The sequence below is a fragment of the Schistocerca piceifrons genome, chromosome 10, assembly GCF_021461385.2.
Source record: "Schistocerca piceifrons isolate TAMUIC-IGC-003096 chromosome 10, iqSchPice1.1, whole genome shotgun sequence".
Classification (NCBI taxonomy): Eukaryota; Metazoa; Arthropoda; class Insecta; order Orthoptera; family Acrididae; genus Schistocerca; species Schistocerca piceifrons.
In genome coordinates this window covers 141,993,366-142,018,506 of record NC_060147.1, presented here as the reverse complement: position 1 = coordinate 142,018,506, position 25,141 = coordinate 141,993,366, and the positions used below count along the sequence as shown (strand labels likewise).

Here is a 25,141-nt window from a genome sequence, read left to right as displayed (position 1 = left end):
AATTTGTGTGCTCTCCTTATGTGTCGTTTCAAACTGTTAAGGCCGTTAGTGTGAGGCCTAACGGTCGATTTTTCAGGTAAGAACAGTTTACAGTAAAAAAGTATTCATTCTCCCCATCCGGATACGAAGTAAACGTAATCAGTTACGTGTGACCACGATTTTCATTAACTGTAGAGCTAGAAATAGATTCCCCAATTTAATTTCCACATTCAATCCACTAACAAAAAGAAGTACTTAAAATAAACTCAATAGACAGTAAACACATACTTATCCTCACTCACACTAAATTGTTTATAGCAGTTGCACACACCCTGACATATCTGCACACCTACATGACCCAAACTTGTCAGAAGATTATTTCTACAGGCGGTGGAGCACAGACTTTATCGTAAATAGTAGGTACTTAATTAACAGTTAACTAAATTGATGGAAGTTAAAGAGTCCATTAAAATTTTTACAATTAACTTGAAAGTAAATCTGTTACTTGAAAAGTTAATTTAATCATTAATTAATAAACAGATTAACGGTCTTGTGCCCAGCTGTGCCAACAGCTATCTGTCCAGTGGATCACGAAATGTTAAATTTATGTTAGGAAAAACACACATTTATTTTTTTGTGTGTGTAATAAACTTCACAAAAGTTAAACTAAATATACCCTTAAATGTTCTTCCTAATGTAAAAGCAACAATTAATATTGAAGTTGTTTTTTATTCACCAGGGATGAGGCAAGTAATACTACAGTTGTAATTACTAGCACTTTACATGAAGTTTCTATATATTTGTTTGGCACTTCTTTCCTTCAATCCGGAGTTTCGTGGAAACTTACATTCCAGTGTAATAAGTTTTGAATATCAAAATTTACCATCCCTTCAAGCATTTCACTCATATGTGCACAAAGTACTGTGAATGTGATCATCCCATAAGCTACAGCCACAAAAGTACCCCGGCAGAGAAACCTGTTTTCTTGCAGCCAGTATTTTATATCTGTAAGTTGTAATTTTTATGTATGAAAGTGTTAAAAACAGTTATATCAACTGTTCACTAATGCAAACACCTAACACAGTCAACTAACTGTTGTAGCAAGAAGTGTTAGTAGCTTCATATTTTGTTAAAAGTTAAGTTATACCTGAGCTTTCTGGCTACTTATCAGAGTTCTTCATAGATAGCTGGGTCTGATGTATGGTATTACACGGGTACTAGTGACAGAAAATTTTCAAGCTATGACAAGTAAAATGTTTCAGTGCACAGCTTTTTCTAGTCAGCATGAAAGAGAAATTTTATTCCTCCACTGAATTAGATGCTGCATTATTTTTTAGTTCATTAACACGAGGAAGCTGTCCAAGGAACTGACTGAGTGTGATGTGCACATAAGGTTTTTTAGACTAGGCGACTCGCCATCCAATACAGATAATGATAATTATAGGCAGAAGCATCGTCAGTGTAAGATCCCGAGAAACACTTCCTGCAGGTGTCCAGATTTGGTGACTATTTTACCTTCGGAATATTTTAACAGGGCACTGTTATTTAACTGTACAGTTGGGTTGCATGTGCTAGGGAAGTAAAACTAATGGCTGCAGTGGGGCCGGTCATCAGATACGACTTCAAGTCACTGCTGGTAGTGATTGAGGGGTCTCTGACAGCACAACAGTACACCACAGATATTCTGCATCCCCACGTGTTACCTCTCGTGCGACAGTGTCACGCTGCCAGTTTTCGACGGCACGATGTTTGTTTCCACACGACACACGTGTCAATGTCTGCACGGTGTCGAGGTACTCCTCGGCTAGCGAGATCCGCAGATCTGTCCCTGATAAAACGTGTGAGACCAGCTCTGATGTCAACTCCATCCCAGTAGGTGGGATTTCGAGGAGCAGTTGTGGGGCAGCTTCCCTCAGGAGAAGATACAATGGCTCGATGACACCCTTCCCGACAGAAATAGTGCACACATCATGTCAGAGGGTGGTAAGTGGGCTGATACTGCAAACTTCTTTATAAATTTTGCAGTTTTGTAATCACTGAAGTAACATCACCTACCCTGTCCTAAGCCACGAAGTCACTTTCTGGCACTCTACTTTCTTTTTGTGACGCAGAATATAATCGATCTGATACCTTTCAGTGTTCCAGATCTCTGAAACGTATACAACCATGGTTCTTAAACCGAGTGTTAGCAGTGATAAAATTGTGCTCTATGCAAAATTCTACCACATGGCTACCTTTTTTTAAATTTTTTTTACTCATTCCACTTATTATTTTTCTCTTTCTTCCTTTTCCTATTATCAAATTTCAGTCCCCATCATAAATTTTCCTATCCCTAACTATCTGAATATTTTCTCGTATCTCATACATTCTACAGTTTCTTCAGTATCTGCACCTTAGTGGGTGTTGACTGTGTCATTCTTGGCATTCGCTTCACTGTTTGCAGTAGCGGACCTGCAGTCCTATTTACTTGTTAATTATTACACCCACTCCTGCATTGCCCCCGTCTGATTTTGTATTTGTAACCCTGTACTCACCTGACCAGAATCCCTGTTCTTCCTGCCATTACCATTTCAGTAATCACCATTATACCCAACTTCAGTGTATCCATTTCCCTTTTCAAATTCTCTAATCTAACTGATTAAAAGAGCCAACATTCTGGTCCACAGAATGCCTGTACTGTGTTCCCTGATAGTATCCTCTCATCTAGTCTCCACCTGTAAACCAGATGGATGATTATTTTAGCTCTGGAATATTTTACTTAACCGAACGCTGTTATTAATCATCCAGCTGGGCTGCGTGCCACTAGCCTTTCGGATTTAGAAGAGGAAAAGGAACAAGAGATGCTATTGGCCTGTTAAGAACTATAGGGGAAAGATATATGGGGAAAGGTAGAGAAATCTTTGTTGTTTTTATAGATTTAGAAAAGGCTTTTGACAGAATTCAGTGGAACAAGCTAATGGATATTTTGAAGAGGAAAGGAGTAATATTGGAAAGAGAGACGACTGATACAGAATCTACTTTTACACCAGAAAGTAAGGATAAGGATTGGAAATGAAATGTCAGAGGATGAGGTGTTAGACGAGGTTGTTGCCTTTCCCCACTGTTGTTTAACGGATACCTTGAAGAGATTATTGCAAAAGGATTAGATGGGAAAAGAGGAATATGTATTGGTGGAAAGAAAATAAAATGTATAAGATTTGCTGATGACATGGTATTAGTGGTAGAAAGTGAGCGGACAGTGAATGACATGCTGAAAGATCTCAATGAAGCTTGTGTAGAATATGGGATGCAAATAAACACAGCAAAAACAAAGAGTGAGGTCATCAGTACAAGACACAGACTGTCCAATATTAAAATAGGACAATCAACCATTAACCAAGTAAGTGCATTTAAATATCTCGGAAGAACAATAACTGAAGACTTGAGATGTCACCAGGAGGTGAAAACTTGAATTGCCATTGCGAAGGAGGCATTCAACAGAAAGAGGAGACTCTTATGTGGCAGATTAGATAAAGGTCTAAGGAAAAGCCTTGGCAAATGTTTTGTCTGTAATGTGGCACTATATGGGGCAGAAACATGGACACTGAGACGAGAGGATGAAAAAAGGTTAGAAGCATTTGAGAGGTGGATGAGAATGGAGAGAATAAGCTTGATGGAAAGAGTGAGTAATGAAAGAGTATTGAAAAGGGTTGGAGAGGGATGTCTGCTGAAGGTTGTAAGAGAAAGGAAAAAGAATTGGTTGAATCATTCATTGAGAAGGGAGAGCTTGCTAGCAGATGCTTTGGAACGATTGGTTTGTGAGAGAAAGAAGGAGATACAAGATGATAGACAACATAAAGGGAAGAGGAAATTATGCAGTCCTGAAGAGGATGGCAGAAGACCGGACAGCCTGGAGAACTACCATGTGAAAACCTGCCTTTTGGCCGAACACTGATGATGATAGGAAATAAAACCGATGGCTCTAGTTTTCTTTGCTTTCAGCCATTCACAGTAACATTACGGCAAGGCAGTACTGGGTAACGATGTGAGGCCAGATTACTCAGTCACAAAGCCTATTGGCCTTGCAACTACTGAAAAGGCTGCTGCCCGTCTTTAGGAACCACACGTTTCTCTGGCCTCTTCACAGTTACCCCTCCATTGTGGACATACCTACAGTACAGTTGTCTGTAGCAGTGATGCATTCAAACCCCATCACCTCAGCAAGGTCCACAGTTTATGGAGAAAGATGACACTCTCTCTCTCGCTCTCTGGTCCACTGATTGAGCCCTGCTTTGGGTATCAGATGAGCAGTGGACCGGGGTTCGGGGTATGTCATCTGTCTTACGTTCTGATTACAAGTGGTCTGTTATTCCTCTTTCTCTCTTCCCCTTTTTATTGTCAGTCTCTTCTAAATCTGCTCGCCATCCACATGTCTACATCTGCCAGAGCATATAAATTACAAATACTATACAGAGCATAATAAATTACAAACACTACATTTCTTTTTCTCTAAGTACAACTAGTACAAAACACACCTTGCATCTCTGCCAAAATTTGGCAAGAAATAAGTTGATGAGAGTTATTAAAGTTTAAAGTTATTTAACTTATTCGAGTCTAAAGAAATAGCTGTTTCACAGTTTGGCTATAACCAGTAGGATGTTAAATGTGTAAGATTTTTCCTTTTGTATTACAGGTTGCCCGTAAAGGACAGAATTAGGTTTGAACTTGACAAACTTCAAACATATTCCAGATAGTTTTTAAGATTCTAAAACTAAACTGTTAACCGTACATGTTAGGGAATTTTGTGATGAACACAGTTAGGAATCCTAACATAATAATTGCAGTTTATTTAAGTGATGTAAGTTGATTGTGTTCGAATATAAGCCCATAAAATGGTACCACAAGATGTGAATTTGGCCACAGTTCTATGCTGTAATGCACGAAAAGCCATCAGAAAGGAGCACTTGCCTTGTGTTGTGAAGAATACGGAAATCAAACTGACAGGTTTGTGACATTACCCTTGTTCTTCTACACGATGATGAAATTTAAGGTGATTGTAAGAAGCTGTAGATGATGTGTTAGTACATTACATGAACTCGCTCGCTCACTCATGTGTGTGTGTGTGTGTGTGTGTGTGTGTGTAAGGGGCAAAGGGGGGGGGGGGGGGGGGAGGGGGTAGAGGCGAGAGACCACATGCTCAAAGTTAACAAGAGATATTTTGTTGTTTGCTTTTTGTAAGCAATGTAAATTGAATTCATGCCATTTTTGATAAAGGCTAGCAATGTGACATATTTGATTTGTTCAAGTAATCAGTATTGATCCATAGCTGTGGCATACTCATTTATAGGATTGGGGGGGGGGAGGGTGTTTCTGCACACATGTATCAAGATTTTATGCTAAACAAGTTACAAACAGTAAACATTAGTAAGATGAATGCAAATCACTGGATTGCCAGAAGAATTAGGAGTCTCCTGTCAGAAAAAATATACTACAGTAGATTATCGATTATATGAATGCCGATCAACTGGAACATACATTAACCGAAAGCACTCCAGTGGGCAAATTCAAATTTGTGCAGACGCAATGTAAACATAAACTGTATAAGCTGATACTATTGTCCAAAACATACAGATATTATCAGTATAAGATAAGTAGGTACATAAAGACACATTTTTCTCAGTGACCTTCCACTGCCACCCATTCGCGGTTGTGGTTGTAGAACGGCTTAGGTCTCCTGCTGTCAGTACGGGAATTTTGTTGCGGAGGGTGGAAGTGGGTGGCACAAATTGTTTCTTCACACATGCTTATAATTAGTGTCTAAAACGTTTTGAGTGGTGTTTCATGTGCCAATCAGGGACAAGGATGTATTCAGAATTTTCTCGAATGTATCTTTTGAACTGGATTTTTCTAGGAAGTTCCAAACCTTTTTAAGACACATGTGGCTGAAAATTATAACATTACTATCAATCACAACAATTATAAGGCTAAGTTCTCCAAAAAATTGTTCAATTTCCGAAATCAGACATCTCTGAATGTCATAGAATATCATCTGAACGTTGTAGAACATTGCGTGCGTATGCGTCGAACAGGAGCAACACTCCAGAATGGGGCAAGGATAGCAGGGTAGCTGTGCGGGGAGAGAAATCAGCACTACCAAGCAGAGCATGCAAGGTGGAAATGGAGGGCTGTCAGCCGCAGCATCGGGCGGCTGTAGGGAACAGAGAAGAGGGGAAACATGGTGCAGAAAGGAAAGAGCAGAGAAGGTGAAGAGACTGCAGGGTGCATTCCCAGAGTGTGGCGCACGAGGAGAGTGAATGGAGGTGAATTGTGAGGGGGTAACAGGACAAAAGGATAGAGGTGGCAGAAACAGTTGGGTGGAGGGTGTGGGGCAGTAGGTTGAGGGCAGGATGATTAAGGACCAAAGAATGTGTTTTAAGGATAACTGCCATTTGCACAATTCAGAAAAGCTCGTGGTGATGAGTGGGGATCACTGTTAATGCCACTTCCCATATACCAACATCATTCATGCCTGTAGTCTTGCTGCTATTAAAAATTACCTCTCCCAGTGTCCTTCAGGCTCCATACCCACTACCTGATTTCTCATACACCTTACTAACTATATCCTAATACCCAGACCATTTAGAGGAAACCTTCCTAACATCCCAGAACTCCCAACCCCGGGTCTGGTACAGGTTCATTGCTGCTACCTTCATGATCTGGAATCAGGGCCAAGACACCCTATCCTCATTTCTTCACAACCTCAACACCTTCTCTCCCATCCGCTTCACCTGCTCATCCTCAAGCCAATATTCCACCTTGCTGCATGTTGATCTCCTCCTCTCTGATGGCTCCATCCATACCTCTGTCCACGTTAATGCTTCAACCGCCAACAGTATCTGCATTTCAACAGCTGTCTTCCTTTCCACACGAAAAAATCCTTCCCACATAGCCTATTGACCTGTGGACAATGTATCTGCAGTAATGGGAGCACTCTTGCCCAGTATGCTGAAGGTCTCAAAGGCCTTCACAGACAAGACACTAACCACCAGGCCTAATCCACAGACAGATTTCTTGTGCCACTTTCCCACACTGCACAAATCTCCCACCATCCCCACAAACCAGCTACAAAGAAGTGCTCCCTTTGTCACCACCCTGGACTGGAACAACTGAACCACGTCCTTCGTCAGGGCTTTGATATTCTCGTGCCTTGAAATGAGGGACTTCCAACCCAAGATCATTCCCACCCCTCCTAAAGTGGTGTTCCGTTGCCCACTCAACCTCCACATCATTTAGTCCACCTCTATGCCGCTCTCAGTCCCAACCACTTGCCACAGGGATCACATCCTAGGTACAAGACCTGCCCAATCCACCCACGCAGCACTTCCTCTTCCAGTCCTGTTACGGTCTTACCCTACTCCATCAAATGCCGGGCCACTTGCGAGAGCAGACACATTATATACCCACTCTGCTGCAATCGTTGATCAACTTTATTTATTGGCACGAAACGTCCAGCTGTCCACCAGGATGAATGACCTTCCTGGAACTGTGGCAACGAGTGATGGGGACCGCCCAGTGGGACAACACGCAGCTGAGTATAACGTACTCGATTTCAATGGTTGCTTCACAACCTGCGCCATCTGGATCCTCCTCAACACCACCAGCTTTACTAAACTGTGCAGATGGGAGTTAGCCATTATCTGCGCCCGAAGTCATTCCGGCCCCAACCTATGGTAAACTTGCTGTCCCCACACCCTTCTCCCAACTATTTCTGCCTCCTAACCCCCCCCCCCCCCCCTTGCCACCCTACAGCCTCACAATGCTGCACACTGAGCCTGGCAACCCCGCACCGCCAGCCCTCATCCCAACACGCTCTGCCAGGCAGTGCCGATTCTTTATCCCTCTCCCTTCCCAGCCTCTCTCTGGACTGTTGCACCCATTTGACACATTTCAGTTGCATTCTGACGAAAGCAACCACAGATAGTGGTCATGTGCTTCTGAATGTGTGCACATGTGGTGTACTTGCCTGTGTGTGACGTGAGCGCATTTCCTCTGGAAGGTTTTGGGTGAAAGCTTATATGTAACTGTCTTTCCATAGTGTGTCTGTGGCTCAACGTGTCATCTTTACAGTGAATTCCTCGTATTGTTGTTGGTATTCCAATGTTTAAAAAACAAATATGTACTTACATTAAAAATTAAATTTCTTATTAAGTAACTATTGATTCTGAGCTGTTTTATTTAAATTATAATATTGTATCATGTAAGTTATTAATTAATTTAGTGTGCATTATATACATCGTATGTTTAATGGAATATACATCTACATTATCTGGCAGGGAGAATGGTCCTCAAGCCATCACTATTGTGATATATTTCGACCTGGCAATGCCAGGTATTGCAATGTCAATTTTGATCTGACGACGATGCATGCCACTTGGGGGGATAATAGATGTACTGATAACGGTTTAAATGATGTCCGCCAACAGAGACCGCCTCGGAATACCTCCCGGGGTGCCATCTGTGTCTACACTTTAATACAGCATGCTCACGGTCAGAAGGCTCAAGTGCGTTGCACACGTGTAAAGCAAGCAGGAAACAGTGCCATAGAGATACACTCGTGCTTCCTACAGCCAACTGAGTGAGTTCGAAAAGGGTCAGACTGTGACTTTCTGAGTGGTGGGACGGTCCTTTTGGAGAAATGCCACACAAATTGGACACGCTGCATCAGTTGTGCAACAATGTCGGTATCAGTGGTCACGTAGATGAGGTTCTATATGTCACTGCACTACAGTTGCCTTCCAGGATAGTCTTACTGTAAGGGTAGTAGTGGCAGATTTTATAGATACCACAGTACAGGGGGTGCAATAAGCTGCAACTCTTGTCCACATTCGGTGTTTCTAGAGGAGACGCTAACCAGTGCTTGGTATATGCAGCAGGTTGTTAGACCTGTTTCCCCCCACAGGAAAGTGGTGTATTGTTCCAAAAGGATAATGCCCACTCAGATACCGTCTGTGAAACTCAGTGTGCTCTGCAAGATGTACAACAACTTCGCTGGCCAATACAATCTCCAGACTTGTCTCCAATCGAGCACGTGTGACTCGTCAACCAACTCTTACAGAACTAAGTGAACAGGTCGAGGAACTGTGGCATAACATATCCCAGGAGAGCATCTGCCATTCGTACAATTGACCGGATGCCAGAGTAAGCAGCTTCATTGTTGCCCTTGGAGGCTGGTGTTTCAGCATGGGTAAGTTTCTAGTACTTCAGAAGCACTTGTGCTATTGATCTGTAAATGTAATCATTTCATGTACTCCATATACAATGTCGCAACAATAAATCTTGAGTGAATCGGAAACCGCTAATAGCCTGTAGTAATATTTTTCTAGCAATGTATAAGCAAAACACCACTGACAGTCACCAATGCATCACTCTCACAATTATATATATTGTATCTCGTACAACAGTAAACATCCTGTGCTGAAGGCCAACAGCACATTACAGCATCACAACCTACATACCACCACTAATTTCTGTTCTGTATAACTGAGATTTAATTTTACTTTTCAGAAACAATGTCATTACTGTAAAGTATGTGCACATACAATTAAAAATTAGCCGTCACAGCACTGAGTCATTAACTGAGAAGTATTATTTGAGAAACTGCAAACATTTTTTATTGCATGCGTGAAAATCACAAAAGATCCAACTTACATGGTTACCCTTATACATAGTTGTTCATGATATATAAATTCATTACAATATTGTATCAAATACTGATTTATAATATAATACTATTATATTGAGTTAGAAAAGAACCCTGCACCACAATGACACCTAGAGATCTATAAATGTAATATTGCTCTCTTAAGTACATTTGCAGCTAGCTTCCTCATTCAGCATGGTATTAACAGTGTAAATTCATAATAAAAGAGATGAGCCACATAGCATACATTTCAGCATTCCAAGCATTCAACTGCAGATATATCTTTAAAAATATATGCATATATTTTCTTACAGTTCCATAAGGTTCCTGCTTCAAGAACAAATTTCAGAACAGTGCAAATTTGATATTATTTTTGTTCTCTCTTTAGAAAGAAATACAGCCACATTACAAAAACAAGCAGGCAATATATCGGCACTTCTAGTGGAAAATTTAGCGAATTGCTAATCACTTTATCAGGAGTTACTATCAAACAAAACATACCCTTAATTATCATTGCTCAAGACAATATTAAAATAAAAATAATGCGCACTTCAATAATAATAAAATTATTACCGTTATAAATATGATAATTCTGAAGCATAGCAATGAAGGTGTCTGAAACTTTCACACTATATCAAAGTGATTCAAATTAAATCATTCATTTGCCAAAGCTGTTAGGGTGCAATATATAATCAACATTTGTATCAACACTACCTCTGTAGGGTCATCCACTATGATCAATTATTACACATGAACTAATAACACAAACTGACTGTAGGAAAAGCGGATACCAGGCTGATTTTAATCTGATGGAAATGCAATCAAACCACAAATAATGTAGTTGACAAAACTTCAATCCTCTCTAGTTTTTAAGTATTCCTTGTCAGTTTTTGGTCCTTACCAGGTAGGATTTAAAAAATAAATAAAATTAATGCATGTTCTGTCACAGGTTTATTAACTCAGTGGTAGAGCATAGACGAAATGCTCAATTAACTCCAGTGGCAGATGCTACAAAAGAACTCTCGTGGCCCACACACCAGATCACGGCAGACATCTGACTGTGCTCTCGTTTTAAGAAATCGGGCTATGTAATCTTTACTCGACAAATGATTAAGTAGTATGGTGCATAAGAATGTAGGTGTAGATCAGCAAATTATGAAACCAGGAAGAGTGGGGAAACAGGTGGCAAAAAAGAAACTCTCTTCAGTTCTACAGAAAGTCAAGTGAGATGAAAATTTGAATAAAACGCTGAATGAAAACTTTCAAAATGTGATTAAGGATACTCAATAGGTATGAAGTAATTAGCAAATAAATCATATGACATCTACAGTTAACTCTAAACAATGAAGAGTAAAGTTAAAAATTCAACAAATAGACGAGTCATTGATACAAACAGAAACAAGAAAGAGAATGTTTATTAGCCTATTGGCGACTCTACGCCTCAACAGAGTTGTTACCATTACTCACATTCAACCAATGACTTCCCATTGATGTACCTCCAATGAAGCCTGATAACAGGCAGCAAGGTAAACCAACAGACACCTTCAACAACATGCTCCAGTGTTTTCTACACCTCTTGCTCAGTGTAAATAGGTTAGTTCTACAAATTACAAACAACAGTAGCAACTGATCTTCAAATAACTTAAGACAAGTGAATAAAATTATGACTTACTCCATAATACAGAGCTTCAATGGAATGTTTAGTTTTTCTTTGACTAGTTAATCTTTTTTGACTGTTTCTGACCTACAGAGGAAAGAAAGGCATAAAAGGTTACACAAAACTCACAGCCTCTGTATTCTTGTAAGATCTTCAAAATTTGAATGCTACTCATATTGCACAGCTGTGAAAGAATTTCTGAAGGAGAACTTCCAAGTCTCCAGAAATGTACAAAAACAGTTACATGATCCCACACACGACCTTGGCGAGGCAAGTCGACTGCTCTCTTAGAGCTCTATAAAGAACTACAAAATTGCACAAAAAAGTTCAAATCCAATTCCATAAATTTCTAAAAGGATCAAATCTCTTTTCATCAAGCCATACTACAAATCATTATTGCAGCACACAAAGTATTATATAAAATGGTCAAAAAAACAAAAGTGTTTAGCAAGTGGATACATTTTTGTCCACAGAGAATACGAAACATTTTCTTTTCTTTGGTCAAGAAAGAAAATATTACATATTTTTTGCTGTACTAATACTCGTTATCGCCATTCCCAAAGCCTTTGCACGGCTGGAAGTTAAGTACAGAGTGAAATAAGTACACGTGAAGTACAAATTGGTGTTACTTCTACATGAATGGAAAGAACACACTGTACCACTGGTATTCATACACATGTAACTCACAGATCAAAATAGTAAACTGTTCCAAATGAAAATTTCCAGAAAAGCAACCATTTCCAAAAAATCTAAAGGCCTGCATGGGAAACAAGTAGTCATTCATCTTACCTACTACCAAAAAAAGTGACAAAGCAAAAAGCTATAGAACACTTGCGGATCGTTCCATTCTTCCAGTCTTTCCTTCACTTGCAAGAAATAAATGTGTTTACAATTACATAACAGTCACATTATGCAAACAACATCTTAAGTATCACCAAACAATGTTTACAATACATACGCATTTGTATATTAAGAATATAACATTATATTATTCTTACTTTTAAGAGATCTGGGGTGATTTGTCAATTTAACCTTTGGGAACCACCTGTGGAACAATTCTTAGAAAGATACAGACTCAGCTGGTGGGAATGAAAGATTTTATTGTTACGCCTTTAACAGAGGCACGTAAAAACAAAAGTTTAAACTTACTGCAACAGCGCAGAAACACGACTTTAGCACTGTTTTTCAATGCAACACAACATAGTGGGAGGGGTGGGGGACTAGTAATTTGTAGCCTTGTACTAATCTCGCAGATAAGCACCACATAATCACATTATGTTCACAGGTATAACAATTTTTTTCTCCACTAGAATTCACAATGGTAAAACTAAACCGAAGTCAGTAAGGCAGCCAGCACAGCTATAGGAGAAGCCCTCTCAGAAGCGAAACATTCATCGAGCTAGCACAGGGGGACCGCGGGGGTAGAATTCGCGGGTCCGGTACCCACAGCTCCGACAAGGAAGCTGTAGCAGGGACAGGGGAAAAAATTGAACGGGAGCCGAGAAAGGGTTCGCACTTCGGCACCGCCGTGACTCTCGGTATATCGCCGCTCGGCTTCTCTGGAGCGGGAGGGACTACAGTGACCGTCCCGAATCCACATCGCAGGCTGGGCTAGCAGGTGAGGAGCGGAGAACAGCACAGCACTCGTGACAGACTGCGGCATCACAAAATCAGGGAGTGCGGGAACAGCTTCATTGACGAGTAGTCTGTAAGGATCTGAAACAGTACGAGGAATTCCACGTCAGGTGGGGGAAAAACAAACAAACAAACACACACACACACACACACACACACACACACACACACACACACACACACACAGAGAGAGAGAGAGAGAGAGAGAGAATGGCGTTGCTTTCATCATTGTGGACACCCTGCATTGTGGTAGGCTACAGCTAGATGTTTTACAGAAACTCCTTTGAAACATAACTTTTATTAAAATATCTGAGCTGAATGTCAGAATGGTGTGTATAAAGCCCTTAGGTTCTTATGTACTTCTTAAGTGGACATTGTAATATTTTAGCCTATTATTATTCTAATGTGCATGGTAAATCTTTTCATAAATAATGAATCAATGTTCAGCAAAATTTGTCTTGAACTGGCATTTACTCAATAATCAGTACACTGTTGGGCCACTGAAATGTGACATTTAAACAGTTACAGTTCACACTGTTGTTATTCAGAATTTTGGCCAGAAACATGGTTTCCCTGAGTGGACAAGTGCTACTCGTGGTCCAGAAACTAATTACATATTTAGCCAAAGCGCAGAACTATGAATTCGTAACATGAGGATTTTTGTCGCGTTTGAAATCACTGATTGTTACATAAATACGACATTTAAAGAATATGGTACAGTGATAACAAACTGTGCAGAAACGTGGGGTTATAGTTTTCCTATGTGCCGTTTGTATTTCAGCTGTCTGCGGCAGATCAGTCCGACCCAACAGCCCCAGTAAACGTGCCACTTGGTCAAGCCACAGCTGTGGTTGCCTGCATGTGAGCTCCACACATAAACTGAGACAGTAATCTGTAGCAACGAATGGAGGCTCAAATGGAGGAGGAAGCAGAAAATCCCTCTACTGTATTTACCCGAGTATAAGACGACCCTGAATATAAGGTGACCACCCCTTTTTTAAGAGGCTCCTTGAGAAAAACTTATTTTTAACATATTTTTACTAATCAAAATTACAAACTGATTTATTGACATTATTACAGATACTGTAAACTTATGCCATATATGATTGTCTACATTTTGATAATACCAGAAGAAACAATTTTGATAATACTAGAAGAAACAAATTAAGCAAAACGCAATGATTTAGATTAATGTATGGACCATTCTCTTTCCCAACTTTTTTGCTTATTAACTCTGTAGGCTGTGGCATCACTGTTTTCACAGTCATCATCTTGATAGCACAGTTGTAAAATTTTTACCTTTGTTGTCACAAATATTTGGCTCTTTCTTCCACATACGAAGAGGTACCCAAAAGTAACCGGAATCGTAATGCTGCACATCGTGTACTTGTAGTAGCAGGTTGTGCCACCAGAGGGTTGTAGTAGGAGCTCTGCTGAGTCATTCTGCCACACGGCGTCACCCAACAGTGAGAAGTGTGATTTCTTTGGCAGTTCTTTGAGTGTGCTTACAGTGCAGACATGACACGAGGAAATAGCTAGTACTTACGAACAACGTGTGGCAGTGAAGTTTTGTTTCTTGCTCGGCAAGAATGCAGCAGAAACTGTTTCGATGATTCAGACAGCCTACAAAGACCATGCTCTTGGTAAAACACAAGTGTACGAATGGTTTTCTTGGTTCAAAAAGGGAGAAATGGTGGTTGAAGATCAGCCCCATTCTGGTTGACCTTCAACTGCTCGAAGCGAAGACAACATCGACAAAATCCGTGATCTCATCAGTGAAGATCGACGCAGGACAATCGACCAACTCGAGAACTTGTCCGGGTTGTCCTGGAGCTCAATTCAGCGCATCTTGACCATCGATTTGGGGATGCGAAGAGTGGCAGCAAAATTTGTGCCGAAGCTTCTTACCAGAGATCAAAGGCATCGTCGCATTCAAGCCTGTCTCGAAATAAAGGAGGCTCTCAGCGTTCACCAGTTTTTGGCCTCAACGAAGATGACTACCTTGACCCATGCGCCCCCTATTTGCTGGATTTAGCACCCTCGGACTCCTTCCTATTCCCGAGGATGAAAAGAGACTTGAGAGGGAAGCGTTTTGCGGATGTGGAAGACGTAAAATGCAATGTCATGAAAGTGCTAGCAGGTACCAAAGAGGAAGAATTTAAAAGGTGCTTCAAACACTGGAATGAACGTTTGGACAAGGGTATTAACGCTAACAGAGAGTACTTTGAAGGAGATTAAGGTTGTATTTGAAAACAATAAAGTATATGCTTTCTAGAAAGAAATTCTGGTTATTTTTGCCCCCCCCCCCTCTCGTATGCTGCTATTTCTCAAGTGGTAGTAATGATGGGACCTGAGAACACAGCTGTTTTTTCTGAATACATATCAGATTTCACTTCTACAATGACATGAGAATGTTACAATGACTTTCAAACATATCACCTGCCCACTGCTCTCTCGCTGGCTGTGTAGAACTAGCTGACACCCCCCCCCCCCTTTTCATTCCATCACACGTCACAGTTAGCATCAATAACGTTGCAGCAAAAAACACGTGAAAAGACTTACTGTCTCCTGCAGAACTCAGGGTGTATACGACCCGGGAGATCCGGGAAAAACCCGGGAATTTTTTCATCCGGGAGAAAACCGGGAAAAACGCTGGAATTTTTTAAAATTCCGGGAATTTTTCATTGTTTTAGTTTGCAGCTAAATTTTTGTGATCTTGACTGGTAAGAACCAATACTCTAACAAACGATATTAATGTATCCCGCTATTGCAGAATAATACTGCAGCAACAAAACATGAACGAGAGAAAAAAACGAAAATAAAACTTAAGTTGCAAAGGAAATGCGCCATATAGAACAACAAAACACAGTGCTCATACAAGCGTCTGCCAACAGCAAAGTGTGTCAAAGGCTTTAGGAAGCCAGGAATGCTTCCTAACAACAAATTGCCTCCGATGACCGTGACGTGACAACTGTTTAAATTAGATTCGTCTGAGCAGTGGCGGGCGGGCTCTTCCACAAGCGCAGTTGAGTCTCATATGAGTAGTACCTTCTTTCGCTCCTGGTTACAGAAGTATGGCTGGGTGCCACTACTTAATATTGTCATGGTTCGGAAATATAGTAAATCTGGCGCTGATGCCCATAACAGTCTGAGTTGTGGTGGGGAGGTGGATCGTCTCCACCTGTCCTGTGTTCACGTTCAGTGATTTTGTTGTTTCCTACTTAGTTTAATGCGCTCATGCTAAATTATAACAAACGGATTTTTGGCCGGGAGTTATCAGATGAATTAAAATATTTCGCATAATTACGGAAGGCTAAAATATGTTATTAGTTTTAGATTTTATTTCCACCTTCCTGATATTCAAGCATTCGCCTTGCAGAACAATGAAGTTATTTTTGTCGGTTAGCTAAAGAGAAACGGCTGAAAGCAAGGGGAAACTACAGCCGTAATTTTTCCCGAGGGCATGCAGCTTTACTGTATGGTTAAATGATGATGGCATCCTCTTGGGTAAAATATTCCGGAGGTAAAATAGTCCCCCATTCGGATCTCCGGGCGGGGACTACTCAAGAGGATGTCGTTATCAGGAGAAAGAAAACTGGCGTTCTACGGATCGGAGCGTGGAATGTCAGATCCCTTAATCGGGCAGGTAGGTTAGAAAATTTAAAAAGGAAAATGGGTAGGTTGAAGTTAGATATAGTGGGAATTAGTGAAGTTCGGTGGCATGGCAGGAGGAACAAGACTTATGGTCAGGTGACTACAGGGTTATAAACACAAAATCAAATAGGGGTAATGCAGGAGTAGGTTTAATAATGAATAGGAAAATAGGAATGCGGGTAAGCTACTACAAACAGCATAGTGAACGCATTATTGTGGCCAAGATAGACACGAAGCCCATGCCTACCACAGTAGTACAAGTTTATATGCCAACTAGCTCTGCAGATGACGAAGAAATTGAAGAAATGTATGACGAGATAAAAGAAATTATTCAGGTAGTGAAGGGAGACGAAAATTTAATAGTCATGGGTGACTGGAATTCGTCAGTAGGAAAAGGGACAGAAGGAAACATAGTAGGTGAATATGGATTGGGGGGAAGAAATGAAAGAGGAAGCCGCCTGGTAGAATTTTGCTCAGAGCATAACTTAATCATAGCTAACACTTGGTTTAAGAATCATGAAAGAAGGTTGTATACCTGGAAGAACCCTGGAGATACTAGAAGGTTTCAGATAGATTATATAATGGTAAGACAGAGATTTAGGAACCAGGTTTTAAATTATAAGACATTTCCAGGGGCAGATGTGGACTCTGACCACAATCTATTGGTTATGACCTGTAGATTAAAACTGAAGAAACTGCAAAAAGGTGGGAATTTAAGGAGATGGGACCTGGATAAACTAAAAGAACCAGAGGTTGTACAGAGTTTCAGGGAGAGCATAAGGGAACAATTGACAGGAATGGGGGAAAGAAATACACTAGAAGAAGAATGGGTAGCTTTGAGGGACGAAGTAGCGAAGGCAGCAGAGGATCAAGTAGGTAAAAAGATGAGGGCTAGTAGAAATCCTTGGGTAACAGAAGAAATATTGAATTTAATTGATGAAAGGAGAAAATACAAAAACGCAGTAAATGAAGCAGGCAAAAAGGAATACAAACGTCTCAAAAATGAGATCGACAGGAAGTGCAAAATGGCTAAGCAGGGATGGCTAGAGGACAAATGTAAGGATGTAGAGGCCTATCTCACTAGGGGTAAGATAGATACTGCCTACAGGAAAATTAAAGAGACCTTTGGAGAAAAGAGAGCCACTTGTATGAATATCAAGAGCTCAGATGGAAACCCAGTTCTAAGCAAAGAAGGGAAAGCAGAAAGGTGGAAGGAGTATATAGAGGGTCTATACAAGGGCGATGTACTTGAGGACAATATTATGGAAATGGAAGAGGATGTAGATGAAGATGAAATGGGAGATATGATACTGTGTGAAGAGTTTGACAGAGCACTGAAAGACCTGAGTCGAAACAAGGCCCCCGGAGTAGACAACATTCCATTGGAACTACTGACGGCCTTGGGAGAGCCAGTCCTGACAAAACTCTACCATCTGGTGAGCAAGATGTATGAAACAGGCGAAATACCCTCAGACTTCAAGAAGAATATAATAATTCCAATCCCAAAGAAAGCAGGTGTTGACAGATGTGAAAATTACCGAACTATCAGTTTAATAAGTCACAGCTGCAAAATACTAACACGAATTCTTTACAGACGAATGGAAAAACTAGTAGTAGCCAACCTCGGGGAAGATCAGTTTGGATTCCGTAGAAACACTGGAACACGTGAGGCAATACTGACCTTATGACTTATCTTAGAAGAAAGATTAAGGAAAGGCAAACCTACGTTTCTAGCATTTGTAGACTTAGAGAAAGCTTTTGACAATGTTGACTGGAATACTCTCTTTCAAATTCTAAAGGTGGCAGGGGTAAAATACAGAGAGCGAAAGGCTATTTACAATTTGTACAGAAAGCAGATGGCAGTTATAAGAGTCGAGGGACATGAAAGGGAAGCGGTGGTTGGGAAAGGAGTGAGACAGGGTTGTAGCCTCTCCCCGATGTTGTTCAATCTGTATATTGAGCAAGCAGTAAAGGAAACAAAAGAAAAATTCGGAGTAGGTATTAAAATTCATGGAGAAGAAATAAAAACTTTAAGGTTCGCCGATGACATTGTAATTCTGTCAGAGACAGCAAAGGACTTGGAAGAGCAGTTGAATGGAATGGACAGTGTCTTGAAAGGAGGATATAAGATGAACATCAACAAAAGCAAAACAAGGATAATGGAATGTAGTCTAATTAAGTCGGGTGATGCTGAGGGAATTAGATTAGGAAATGAGACACTTAAAGTAGTAAAGGAGTTTTGCTATTTGGGGAGCAAAATAACTGATGATGGTCGAAGTAGAGAGGATATAAAATGTAGGCTGGCAATGGCAAGGAAAGCGTTTCTGAAGAAGAGAAATTTGTTAACATCCAGTATTGATTTAAATGTCAGGAAGTCATTTCTGAAAGTATTCGTATGGAGTGTAGCCATGTATGGAAGGGAAACATGGACGATAAATAGTTTGGACAAGAAGAGAATAGAAGCTTTTGAAATGTGGTGCTACAGAAGAATGCTGAAGATTAGATGGGTAGATCACATAACTAATGAGGAAGTATTGAATAGGATTGGGGAGAAGAGAAGTTTGTGGCACAACTTGACCAGAAGAAGGGATCGGTTGGTAGGACATGTTCTGAGGCATCAAGGGATCACCAATTTAGTATTGGAGGGCAGCGTGGAGGGTAAAAATCGTAGAGGGAGACCAAGAGATGAATACACTAAGCAGATTCAGAAGGATGTAGGTTGCAGTAGGTACTGGGAGATGAAAAAGCTTGCACAGGATAGAGTAGCATGGAGAGCTGCATCAAACCAGTCTCAGGACTGAAGACCACAACAACAACAACAAGCTAAAGAGATTTGGCTTTCATTAATCTTTTCTGTTTTATTTGAAATGAAGTGTTTAATTTCACACTATTGGCTAGTTTCAACTGTTCGCTGCATTTCAAGTGCACGTATGGTATTATGCCATAATAAAGAACCAAACATGAGATAAATACTGGTACTCCAAGAAAATTTACATCCGAATCTGGACCTACGAAAGAATTCAAAGAATTGACGTGTTTTACAGTGTCGAGGAAGAGTATACTGTCACTTAACACGGAAAAAGTGTATTTTCACCCAGGAGAAAGTGTATTTTTAACCGGGAAATCCGGGATTTTCTTTCTTTTTTTTTTTTTTTTATAAAAAAAGGTAATTACCTTTCTAACAGTATATTCCATCCAAATAAAGCAGAATTGGAATACATGCATTTGTGCTGTGTAACAGTCCAGACGGATTACATTGTTAATTTTGGGCACACAACAACAGAAATTGGCTTCTACATATTGGAAAAAATCAGCAAGATACTGGCAACACTTGCGACAAGCAGGTGTATTCTTTCCAGCTGTTATGTTTTTCTTCCCCGTTTTCTTGTTAATACCTTCAACAGTGTTATTTTTGGGCTGGATGAGGTCAATCTGGATGTAAACATTGGCACTGACTTGGTAGTACAAGCATTAAATCGTGTGATCTCAATTGCAGTGCCTAGGGAGAGAGGTCGTGGGCGTCCACCCGGCCCCACGGTCTCGAGAGCTAACTGTGCTCCGCAGATAAGTGCGCAGAGCAAGGAAGAGGTACCAAAGGACACTGAACCCCGAAGATTGGGCCTATGGACTAAACATATACCGGAATCTCCGGCAGCGATATAAAGATAGGCTACAACAAGTTAGAGAGGAAATCGGCAACGTTTTGTACAAGATCAGCTCTCCAATAACCCTTGGGGTACTCCATATAAACTAGTGAGATTCAAAATTGGAGCACCAACGATACTGTCGTCAATAAGAAGACTCGATCGGACATTTACCGAGACCAGGCAAGAAACAACGGAAGAATTAATTGAAACATTATTTCCAGATGATCACCCCGACGGGGATTCACCAGATCGGGCTGAAATAAGAAGAGAAATGGAAGAACTGTACAATAACGACACTCCGGTATACCCTACATCAACAGAAGAAGTCGCCGATATAATTGCAACGTCAAAGAAGAGGAAGTCTCCAGGACCAGATGCGATTCCGGCGGAAGTTCTGCAGATGATCGCACCTAAGCTGGTGCCAGTACTCGAACAGCTATACATCAGATGTTAGGAGACTGGAAGGTTTCCGAATTGATGGAAAAATGCCTAAGTCGTTATCATCAAGAAGCAAGACGAGGATCCTGTTGAACCCAAGTCATACAGGCCAATATGTCTACTGGACACCATACGTAAAGTTCTTGAGAAATTGCTCTGTGCAAGACTGCGGAGTCACAGGGAGCTGCACGGTATGCACGAATGGCAGTTCGGGTTCCGTCAAGGGAAATCGACCGAAGATGAGATCAACCTAGTGGCTGAATTTGTCGCTTCGTCAACCTGGTGCTACGTAATCGGAATTACTGTGGACATATCGGGAGCCTTCGACAATCTGTGGTGGCCCGCACTGTTCTCCCAGTTACTGGAGATGCTGTGTCCTTGGCCACTAGACGATTGATTGAGGGACTACTGTAGAAACAGGGTGCCTCGGATGACGACTCACGAGACGGCTGTCTCTAAGAACGTCACCAAGGGATGCCCGCAGGGATCGGTGTGTGGCCCCGTGTTTCGGGATATAAAAATGGTCTCAGATCTCTGGGGGAGGACGCACGCGTGTTGGGGCCGTCCCCTACACTGATGACCTTCTCATCCCGGTGCGAGGCAATAGCAGGCTCCAACTGGAGCAGAGATGCAGACTTGCAATAGAAACAATCCCAGAATGGTGCAGGAAGTCTAGGCTGAGTGTTGCACCAAACAAAACGGAATACGTAATATTGAAAGGGAGCCTAAACAGAAACCCATCTAAAAGAATCAATGATTTGCAGGTATCTCGGGGTAATCCTGGACCAGGAATGGTACTTTGGGCCCCACAGTGAGTGTATCAGTGCAAAGGCGACTGTGTGCTCAATAAGTTAATCAGGATTGGACAACAAAAATTTCATCCAGTACCTAGAGTCTTAAGACTATACCACAGGAGTTTGTTACTCTCAACTGTGGGGTACGGGCCAGTGCACGGGCACACAGACTGTGCAATGTGAGGCCCTCCATGGCCATAAGATGTGTGCAGAGGGATATCTTACTCAGATCAATAGGTGACTTTGGTACCTCTCCAACAGATGGACTACTTGTAATAATGAGACTTTGTCCGTTAGATTTACTTGTACAGCAGAAAGCTGCACATTATGGGTTGAAACAGGGGAACACAGAATGGGTACACAATATAATGGGTAAACACCAAATTAATAAACGAGAAATAAGGGAAGAGGTCTCAAACATACGGCAAGCGGATTAGGATAACTCCGATACAGCTCGGCGAGTGCGTAAAGTCTGCCCGAATATAAGGGACAGATTAAGGGTTAAACATTTCGAAGCAAGTGGCAGGGCATAGTACATTTTCTTAGTGGCCACGGCCCTTACCCTGAATATTTATACCAGACAGGGAAAAGGGATTCAGAATTCAGATATGTGCGACTGTGGTGTCCGTCCGGGAGCCCCCAAACGTGTCGTGTTTGGGTGTGCTTCCCTCACGGGATCAGTTGGAGAAGAAAGGGATCTGCTAAGAACAGAAAATATCAATGAAATAATAGAGGATAATGAACAGTTCATAAACTTTAAAAGACTAGTAGATATAATATCTCACATAATGTACAATCAATATGTCAGAAGATAGCTCAAATTAGTAGAGTACAACAGCTAAAAAGAGATGGGGGAATGAGAGCTGGCACTCCCCCCCCCCCCCCCCCCCCCCCCAGCTGCAGGGGAAGGGAGTGATAGAAGACGAACCGACGGGGGCCACTGTTGCGGAGGGTGGGACGGCGGGAAGACCACACTCCGTGGGATCGCTGGACTGTCCGACCACCCACGAGCTGGATCGCCTCGTCGTTGTCAGAACCTCGCCCCGATCTCCCCAAATGCAGACGATGTAGAGTAAAAGCAGTGGTGGTGGTGGTGGTGGTGGTGGTGGTGGTGGTAATGTCGTAAAGCAGTGGAACAGATAGTAGAAGGCCCAGCTCCACGTGCCTAGGGACGGGCAATACGTGCGCGGTTCAACCGAGGCTGGACAGCGCATGCCTATGAAGGCCGGAACGTAGATATAGCGTAATCGAACTAATTCAACATTAAAATAGATGAAGATCGAGGCAAAAATTGAATTGTAATTGGAAATGAAGAAAAGTAATTGTAACATTCTAAGTAGGAAACTAAACTCTGTAGATACTTGGTTCTAGAAAATGTAAAGTTAAGTAGAATCTGTATCCACTGTATTGTAAATTTTAGTAATGGCGGTTAATGTAGATAAATGCTCCATTGTAGCAACAAGGTAGTGGACCAGCATTGTAAATAAACATGAAAAAAAAGTACCAAAAATAAACATTATCTCAGGGCTTAGCCATATTGACTTTACTATGCCTTAAATTCATTTGGTTAAGTGGAACTCCATAATTTGACAAATTAAAGGACATAATCCTATAGCAACTGCTGTTTTATCTAAAAGTCTGCAGTCAAACAAATCTTATCCATTACTCAGTTAATCAGGAAAGTAATTCCCGTAAAATGACAGCAGTTGAATGTATTGCTAATTACTGCAACGTTAAAACACAGAGGCTGCTGGGAGCCGTTTCATTCAGTCTGTGGAAGGATATGTCACGAGAAAAATCCGTGCCAAAAAATTATTGCACAATGTACGCAGACAAGTTTGCACGTGTCACAAGTTGCAAGAAGATGCCGAGTTTCATCTAAATTCCATGCTCGAGAGTTTGTAAAGTGATTGTTTTGGAACCATTTATTTTGAACAAGCAATTAATCTTGAGAACTCTGTTATTTTGAAATAATATTTACTGCGCACATAATTTTCGTTTTGATATAACAATCTACTTGAAAGGACAGTGATACAAGGATGTTAATTAAATGTCTGCCCCCACGTAATCTTCTGTCACCGCACTTGAACACTCACATTATAGAACATCAGTTGAGTGTAGTATGCAGCTAGCAGTTTATAGGTGCATAAATTATAGTGAATGAGACTCAATCTGGATATAAACCTTAGGTTATTCAGTGACAAAGTGCACTTAAATATTTGGGATAAAAATGTGGTGTAGGCCACATAATATAAAATAGCCTACTACAGACAGCCAATTTTTGGCCAGATTTGACAGAGGCACAGCTACTGGAGGCATATTAGCAAAGGTAAATATGGCTACCCTCCACATTCACTAAACCAATTTCAATCGGAGGCACACTATGTCAAAAACTGATGTTCGAGCTCAGAAACGAGTGCAAAATGCCAAAACGACAGAATCTACCCACGCACCATGTACGAGCCGCTGTAACAGCACCACTCTTGCTCCTAAAGCACTGCCACTAAAGGCAAGGTCCCAGGTTCGAGTCCCAGTCCAGAGCACAGTTTTGATCGGATAGAAAGTTTCAAAGCAGTGCGTACTCCACCACTGAGGAAAAATTTCATTCTGGAAACAATAGCCTGTGACGGAGCCATTTTCCACAATATCCCTTCTTCAAGACTGCTAGTCCCACAGGATAGGCAGGACTTCCGTGAAGCTCGGAAAGTACAAGTGAGGTGCTCGTGGAAGCGAAGAGGGTGGCTTGTGAGTCGTGCCCAGGTAGCCCACTTGATATAAGTGCTGCCCATGAAATAAGAGGTTCCGGCTCGACATCCTGACCAGACATAAAATTTTAATCTACCAGGACATTCCAAAACAGTGCACAAACTCCTTCCGAGGAAAAAGGACAGACATTACATTACTTTTTAGCTGTCCTCTTTGGAGTGACTTACGCAGAGCTACATCGCCTCACCTCTTTCAGCTTATCTTTTGACAGCCTCGGCACAGATAGTTCGAAGCCTGTGCTGAGCAGCTTGCTGTTGTCCAGGTAGAGGTGCTTGTTGTACAACAGCTCCTGGTCAATGTACGGCGTCAGAGGAGTGTTCTCCACACCGTCCCGGGCACAAGCCTCGGCCCACGGGCCCATGTGCTTGTCGTTCACCTCCTCCACCACACTGGACATGTCCGCCTGGAACAACTGTCGAAAAGTCAAGAATGTCGCGATGTGGGTACTGGGGACAAAAGGCCACATTAAAATGCACATTTCAATATAACAGTAATTGAAGCTGATAGCCAGACTGAATGTTTACTCACAGACATACAGAGTATGAACAAACTGAGAAACACAAACACAGTAAGCAGGTCTCAGCATATGGACTTAAAAAGCACTTTGAGTAACAGCACACACATGTTGTCCTGAATGGTGAGTGATCATAACAGTGAAATGTGGTGTGCAGTGGGCAGCAATCTGATGACAATGTCTGCTGACAGTTGTCACATACTAAAGTGTTGTAACTGAGAGAATTGTAAGGGGATTTGTTTAAAGTTGGAGAGAATTTCTATTTGGTGCCAAGAATGTCAGCTCGCTTTTAATGAGGATAAATGTAAATTAATGTGGATGGGGAGAATATATGTTCGTGTAATGTTCGAATACAATATTAATAGCATGCTGCTCAAT

The 25,141-nt window shown here is 41.4% G+C and overlaps 1 protein-coding gene across 2 annotated transcripts in view; it reads right to left on the bottom strand.

Moving 5' to 3' along the window:
* Positions 1-9,600: 9,600 nt before the first annotated feature.
* LOC124719045 overlaps positions 9,601-25,141 on the bottom strand; it is a 34,374-nt gene continuing 18,833 nt past the window's right edge. Inside the window, exons 6-7 of one of the 2 annotated variants that reach the window (XM_047244716.1) lie at positions 24,437-24,661; positions 9,601-13,031 (exon numbers count right to left, since the gene is read on the bottom strand). In XM_047244716.1, coding sequence (XP_047100672.1) covers positions 12,978-13,031; positions 24,437-24,661 — 279 coding nt within the window. In that variant the 3' untranslated portion in view covers positions 9,601-12,977. The remainder of the gene's footprint in view (positions 13,032-24,436; positions 24,662-25,141) is intronic. The other variant, XM_047244717.1, reaches the window with a different exon arrangement.